General features: G+C 67.0%; 1 protein-coding gene across 1 annotated transcript; it reads left to right on the top strand.

Moving 5' to 3' along the window:
* Positions 1-715: 715 nt before the first annotated feature.
* Positions 716-6928, top strand: LOC126043173 (adhesion G protein-coupled receptor L1-like). Its single transcript, XM_049811187.1, has 5 exons — positions 716-814; positions 2592-2710; positions 4425-4638; positions 5516-5625; positions 6732-6928. The coding sequence occupies exons 2-5, from the start codon at positions 2641-2643 to the stop codon at positions 6824-6826; spliced, it is 489 nt and encodes a 162-aa protein (XP_049667144.1). The 5' UTR covers positions 716-814; positions 2592-2640; the 3' UTR covers positions 6827-6928.
* The last annotated feature ends 47 nt before the right edge of the window (positions 6929-6975 follow it).

The following is a 6975-nucleotide window of genomic DNA, read 5'->3' as shown; positions in this document are numbered from 1 at the left end:
CGGCCCCTCACAGGATTTCCGCCCTTTTTCGGTCCTTCACACAGTGTGTCGTTCCCCCCCCCCCCGTTACCGGCCCTTCAACTCACTTCCCGCCACATTACCGGTCCCTCAGACGACCCCCCCCCCTTACTGGCTCCTCACACTCTTCCCGCCCTTTTTTCCGGTCCCTCACACGGTGTCTGTTGCGCCCCCCTCCGGTTAACGGCTCCTCACACTCTTCCCGCCCTTTTTTCGATCCCTCACACAAAACTCATTACCGGTCCCCTTCCCCCTCATTACCAAGCCTTCAGACGAGATTCTCCCGTTACCGACTCCTCAGACCTTTCCCGCCCTTTTTTCAGTCCCTCACACGGTGTCCGTTACCCCCCACCCCCGGTTACCGGTTCCTCACACGGTTCCCGCCCTTTTTTAGCCCCTCACACAAAACTCTCTCATTACCGGTACCTCAGACCGTTCCCGCTCTTTCTCAGTCCCTCACACGCCCCCCCCCCGCCCCCATTAACGTCTCCTCACGCTCAACCCCCCCCGCCTCCCCTTTTTTTTTTCTTTTTTTTCTTTTTTTTTTTTTTTTTTTTTCCGTTTTTCCCCACCGCCCCCGCGGTGACTGACAGGCGCGAGGGGCGGGGGGGGGGGGGGGAGTTAGGGGGGGGGAGAGAGGGGCGGGGCCGGGCGGGGCGGGGCGGGCGCGCGCCGCGGGGGGGCGCTGCCGGCGGGGGGCGGAGGGGAGGGGAGGGGGGGGGGGGCTCGCGCCGCCCGCACCGCCCGCGCCGCGCGCCGCATGGAGCTGCCCCCCCGGGCCCGCGCGCCCCCGCAGGTACGGGGAGAAATGGGGGGGGGGTCTGTGCAAAATTGGGGGGGGGGGGCGTGCAATGGGGGGGGGGAGCGCCGTGCAATTTGGGGGGGAGGAGTGCTGTGCAAACTAGGGGGGGGGTGTCTGCAAACTGGGGGGGCACCGTGCAATACGGGAGGGGGGGCGTGAAGTGAGAGGGACCCTGTGCAAAATGGGGGGGGGGGGGGTGTCTGGAAACCGGGGGGGGGCTGTGCTAAGCGGGGAGGGCCGTGCAATGGCGGCGGGGGTCCGTGCAAACCTGGGGGGGGGGGGGGGCGTGCAATGCTGACGGGGGGGGGGGGGTCTGTGCAATTGGGGGGGGGGCGGCCTTGTGCAAAACGGGGGGGGGGGGGGCTCGGGCAATGCGGGGGGCGGCGTGCAAACGGGGGGGGGGTTGTGCAACAGGGCGGGGGGGCTGTGAAAACCGGGGAGCCCCGTGCAATTGGGGGGGGTCTGTGCAATAACGGGAGGGGTCTGCAATAAGGGGGGGGGGTCTGTGCAGTAAGTGGGGGGGCATCGTGTAATTGGGGGGGGCCCTAAGCAATAATGAGGGGCTGTGGAATAGGGCGGGGGCCCGTGCAAACTGGGAGGGAGCATGAAAATGGGGGGGGGCCGTGCAGTGGGGGGGGGGACTGTCGCCACCGTTCTCTGATTGCCCCCCCAACCCCCCGTTGTTGGGGAGCATCGCCCCCCCCAACCCCAAATTGCTCCTCCCCCCCCCTTCACTGGGGACCCAGGCATCTGGGTTGGTGGGGGGGTGCAGCCCCCCCTTATTACTCGGGGGGGGGGGGGTGTCTGGTTGTGTCCCCCCCCCCCGGGAAACTGAGGCACGGGGTAGGGGGTGCCCCCCCCACCCCGCGCTGAGGCCCCTGCCAAGGACCCAGGCGGCCGGGGGGAGGGGGGGGGCAGCCCCCCCCCCCCCCCCCATGGCACCTTGTGCCTCAGTTTCCCCATGAGCTGGGGCGGGTCCCATGGGGGGGGTGATGGGGGGGGGGGTCCCTGGACTCCTGGGTCCCCCCCCCCCCCCGGATGCCTGGGTCCCCCCGGGGGGGGCGATGGCGGCGTGCAAGGCATGCTGGGAAGGTGGTGCGGACCCCCCCCCCCCCCACCCCCGGTTGCTTCCCACAATGCCCCGCGGCCTCCCCCAATCACCCGCGGGTGGGGGGGGGGAGTGAGGGGGGGGGTGCTGGTGAGTTTCCCACAATGCACCGCGCCGCCGTCTCCCTGGCAACGCGCCGGATGGGAGCTGCCCGGCCGGGGCTGAGCTTCCCACAATGCACCGCGGCCCCATCCCCCGCACGGGGTGAGCGCGGTGGGGCGGGGGGGGGGACACGGGACACGACACCAGGACGTCTGGGTTCCCTGCGGGGGGGTCGGGGGGGTTCCTGGAGGCCTGGGTCCTTCCTCTAGCTGGGGGGGGTGCTCTGGGCCGTAATCGGCTTTAACCCCCCCCCCCCCCCAGGGGCTGCTGAGCCGCGGATTAAGGGGGGGGGCTCAGACGCCTGGGTACCGTCTGGATGGGGAGGGGGGGGGGGGGTTGGCCCGGATGCCTGGGTCCTTCCCCCCCGCCCCTGCATCTGGCGGAGTTGTTTAATGCCTCCGTTAATCACTGGGACCCCCCCAATGGCGTCCTGATCCCCCCCACCCTGCAGCCCCCGGAAGCTGGCGTTCCCCCGCGGTTGGGGTGTGGGGAGGGGCTGGGCAGCCCCGGATGTCTGGGTCCTCCCCCCTTGACAACCCCCTCCCTCCTTTTCTCTTGCAGGTCGGTGCCCGGTGAGGCCTTGGGGGGCTGGCAGCGCCCCTCCCCCGCCATGGCCCGCCCCGCCCCCGCCCTGCGCAGCCTCCTCGTCACCGCTGTCCTCGTCACCTCCGCCACCCAAGGTAGGCACCCATGGGGGGGGCACCTAAATGCCTGGGTCCTCTTGGGTGGGAGTGGAGGGCACCTAGATGCTGGGGTCTGCTGGGGGGAGGGGGCGTCCGGACTCCTGGGTCTCTCAGGGGGGGGGCCTGGGAGGTGCCCGAATGCCTCGGTCCCCTGGGTGTGCAAGGGGTGTGCAAGAGGTGAAAAAACTTGTCCAAGACTCATTCTAGCTGGCTTGTGCAAGGGGCGTGCAAGGCTTATATAACACCTGGCTAAGAGGCACACAGACTTGTGCAAGGCTCGTGCAAGAGGTGCACAGACTCATACAAGGCCCATTCCAGCCGGCTTGTGCAAGGGGTGTGCAAAGGGTGTGCAAGGCCTATATAATACCTGAGGGAGTACACAGACTTGTGTAAGGCTTGTGCAAGAGGTGTACAAAGCTTGTGCAAGGCCTATAGAACATACAAGAGGTGGATGGGCTTGTGCAAGTCTTGTGTGAGGGGCACGCATCTGTGCAAGGCCTGCGTAAGGCCCGTGCAAGCAGCGTGCAAAGCCAGTGTGAGGCCCGCACGAGGGTGACTTAATGCCCATGTGAGAGGTGCACAGGCTTGTGCAAGGAGCGTGCGATGCCCGTGTGAGGGGTCTGGGAGGCCTGTGCAATGCTTGTGCATGGCCCATGCAAGGGGCACAAAGACTTGTGCAAGCGGCCTGCAACACTCGTGCAAAACTTGTATGAGGCTTGAGCAAGCAGCACGCAAGGCTTATGCAAGAGGTGCGCAGGCTCGTGCGAGGGGCATGCAAAGCCCGTGCCAGGGTCTACAAGGGGTGTGCGATGCTCGTACAATGCTCGTGCGAGGGCCAGAGCCGCTATCTTCTCCCTGCGGCACTGCACATGTGCGTGCACAGCGCACCTGCCCCCTCTCCCATGTGCACAGTGAGCTGAAGAAGCCTTGCACAAATGTGTGCATGGAGATATTCTCCTAGGGTTGGGGGGTGGGGGTAGGCATCCTGGAGAGTGGGGGACCTTGGTGTCTGAGGCGGGAGGAACCCTGAAACAGGGGGGACCCAGGTGTCCGGGATGGGGGGGACCCGTGGCACAAGGGGACCCAGGTGTCCTGGAGAATGGGGTACCCAGGTGTCCAGGACTGGGGGGGACCCAGGGCATAAGGGGACCCAGGTGTCCTAGAGAACGGGGGACCCAGATGTCCAGGACTGGGGGGATCCGGGGCACAAGGGGACACAAATGTCCAGACCAGGGGGAACTCAGGTGTCCTGGAGAATGGGGGACCCAGGTGTCCAGCACTGGGGGGACCCAGGGCACAAGGGGACCCAGTTGTCCAGGCCAGGGGGGAGCCTGAAGCTTGGGAGACCCAGGAGCTTGGGGCACTCAGGTGTCCAGGCCAGGGAGGACCCAGGCGCTTGGGGGACCCAGGCATTCGGGGCAGGAGGGACCCAGACGCGCAGAGGACCCAGACGTGCAAGTTAGGGGGGTCCCAGGCGCCCTGAGCCCCGGGGGGCTAGCCGTTGGTGCAGCGGGGGGGCGTGGGGTGTGCAGGGCCCCAGACACGTGAGCTAGGGGGGACCTGGGGGGCCATTGGCGCAACCATGGGGTGTGCAGGTCCCCAGGCGTCTGAGCTAGGGGGGATCCAGGTGCCTGGGGCACAGCGGTGGCGGGGGTGAGGGGCCGTTGGCGCGGCCGTGGGGCGTGCAGGGACCCAGGCGTGCCCCCCGCAGGGCTGAGCCGGGCCGGGCTGCCCTTCGGGCTGGTGCGGCGGGAGCTGGCGTGCGAGGGGTACCCCATCGAGCTGCGGTGCCCGGGCAGCGACGTGGTGATGGTGGAAAACGCCAACTACGGGCGCACCGACGACAAGATCTGCGACGCCGACCCCTTCCAGATGGAGAACGTCCAGTGCTACCTGCCCGACGCCTTCAAGATCATGGCCCAGAGGTGGGGCGGGGGGGGACGCTCTGTGGACGTGGGGACATGTAGGAGGTGTGGGGACATAGGGACAGGTAGGGGACATGGGGATGTGATGGGGACTTGGGAACAGGTAGGGGACGTGGGGACGTGTAGGGGACCTGGGGACATGGAGGAGGATGGGGACTCGGGGACAGGTAGGAGGCATGGGGACATGGGACATGGAGGAGGTGCGGAGAGGCGTAGGAGGTGTGGGGACATGAGGATATGGGTGAGGGTTGGGGACCTGGCAACACGGTGACATGTAGGAGACATGGGGACACGTAGGAGGTGTGGGGACATGAGGATACGGGTGAGGCTTGGGGACCTGGCAACGTGGTGACATGTAGGAGATACAGGGACAAGTAGGAGGTGTGGGGACATGGTGGACTCATGGGGACGTGTAGGAGGATGGGGACACGGGACAGCACTGTGATAAGGGGACATGGGGGAGGCATGGGGCCGTGGGGACACAGGTAGGTGCAGGGTGACACAGGGCCTTGGGGCAGCGTGGGGACTGGGGACATGGGGATGACTTGGGGACATCATGGGGACTTGGGGGTGGCACAGGGACATAGGACAGTGCAGCGACAGGGACACAGGCTGATGCAGGGTGGTACAGGGACATGGGGACAGCGTGAGGATGACACAATGACACGGGCTGGCGTGGGGACACGGGGACGCAATGGAGATGGCGAAGGGACATCATGTCCCCACGGCACAGGCTGGTCCCCCCCAGGGACATCTGCCATGTCCCCACATCCCCTGGCCACGTGAGACGTCCTCTGGGCCCAAGTCCCCACCTCTGTGCTGTGCCGTGTCCCCCGTGTCCCCAGCGCCGTGTCGCACATCTCCTGTCCCCGCACAGGTGCAACAACCGGACGCAGTGCGTGGTGGTGGCCGGCTCCGACGCCTTCCCCGACCCCTGCCCGGGGACGTACAAGTACCTGGAGGTGCAGTACGACTGCGTGCCCTACAGTGAGTCCTGCCCCTCGGCGTCCCCCTGCCCCACCCCACAGTGTCCCCACCCCACAGCGTCCCAGTCCTGGCACCCCCAAGTACCTGGAGGTGCAGTGGGCCTGTACACCCCACAGCGAGTCCGCCCAGCCCCACAGCGTCCCCTCCCAGCCCCACGGTGTCCCCAGGCCCACAGCACCCACAAGACCCCCATCCCGGCACCCCCAAGTTCCTGGAGGTGCAGTGGGCCTTGTGTGCCCTACAGGGAGTCCTGCCCCACAGCACCCCATAGCACCTCCAGCGCCCACAGCACTCGCATCGCTCACATCATCCAGCCCCATAGCACCCACGGCACCCCCAGCCCCACTGTGCCCCCCAGTCGTCCCCCCGCCCCAGGGCCACCTCCTTTGTGCCCCCCGCCCCTGCCATAGCCCCCCCAACCCTGGGTCCTCACCTGGGGGGGGAGGGTTGTGTCCCAGCCTGGGGAGGGAAATGGAACTTGGGAGGGGCATGCCCCCCCCCACCAGACAGAGCGAAATAGAAAGTCCTGTCGTTGTCCCCCCAGGCCCATGGGCCTTTTAGAGGTGGGGGGATGGCCATGACCCCCCCCCCTCCGGCCCCAGCTGTGCCGCAGGGCATTGTGGGAGCCCCCAGGTAGAGGTGGGGGGAGCACTGCCAGGGAATCCTGTGGCCCCACCTGTATGTGGGGGCTGCCAAGTCTCCCCCCCACCCTAGATTTGGGGGTGCAGCCTCCCTCCCCCCATCTGGGGGGGTCTGGCCCTCAGTGCCCCCCCTCTTTGGGGCCCTCAAACCCTGTGTGTGTCCCCCAAAATTGGGGCCTGACCTCCATGTCCCCCTATTGGTGGAGATCCCCCTGCCGTGTCCCCCTGACTTGGGCTTTGGCCCCTGTGTCCCCTTGGTTTGGGGGGGCTGTGACCCCCAGGGCCCCCCATGGGGCTCTCTCCCTCCCTCCCCCCACTTAGGGGGCCCATTTGGGGGCTCCATCCCCTGTGTCACCCCCTGGGGGGGTCCATCCCCGTGGGGGGGGTCAGTCCCATCTCTCCCCAGGCGCCGTCGCGGGACCCCCACCCCCACCCCACCCTCCTCACCCCCCCTTTGCTTTGCAGCCGCTGCTGAAGCCGCCGGAGGGAGAGCGCCGGAGCCCCCAGCACTGGGACACGTGGCACCGGGACACATGGGGACGGCGCCTGGCACACACTAAGCACACGCTGGGCATGCTCACGCACGCTAAGCACATGCTGAGCACACCCCTACATGCCAAATACACACCTGGTGCAAGCTAGTGTGTGCTAAGGAAGCCTTGCACACGCTAAGCACATGCTAAGCACACCATACATGCTAAATACATGC

Source organism: Accipiter gentilis, chromosome 9, assembly GCF_929443795.1.
Source record: "Accipiter gentilis chromosome 9, bAccGen1.1, whole genome shotgun sequence".
NCBI lineage: Eukaryota > Metazoa > Chordata > Aves > Accipitriformes > Accipitridae > Astur > Astur gentilis.
The sequence above is the reverse complement of the archived record's forward strand: the minus strand, read 5'-3'. Positions and strand labels throughout refer to the sequence as shown.

Bases quoted from the DNA above. Each gene is read 5' to 3' on its own strand.
- LOC126043173 (XM_049811187.1), top strand. From the start codon at position 2,641: ATGGCCCGCCCCGCCCCCGCCCTGCGCAGCCTCCTCGTCACCGCTGTC. The intron at 2,711-4,424 runs GTAGGCACCCAT...TGCCCCCCGCAG, and splicing joins CGTCACCTCCGCCACCCAAG to GGCTGAGCCGGGCCGGGCTG. The intron at 5,626-6,731 runs GTGAGTCCTGCC...TTTGCTTTGCAG, and splicing joins GTACGACTGCGTGCCCTACA to CCGCTGCTGAAGCCGCCGGA.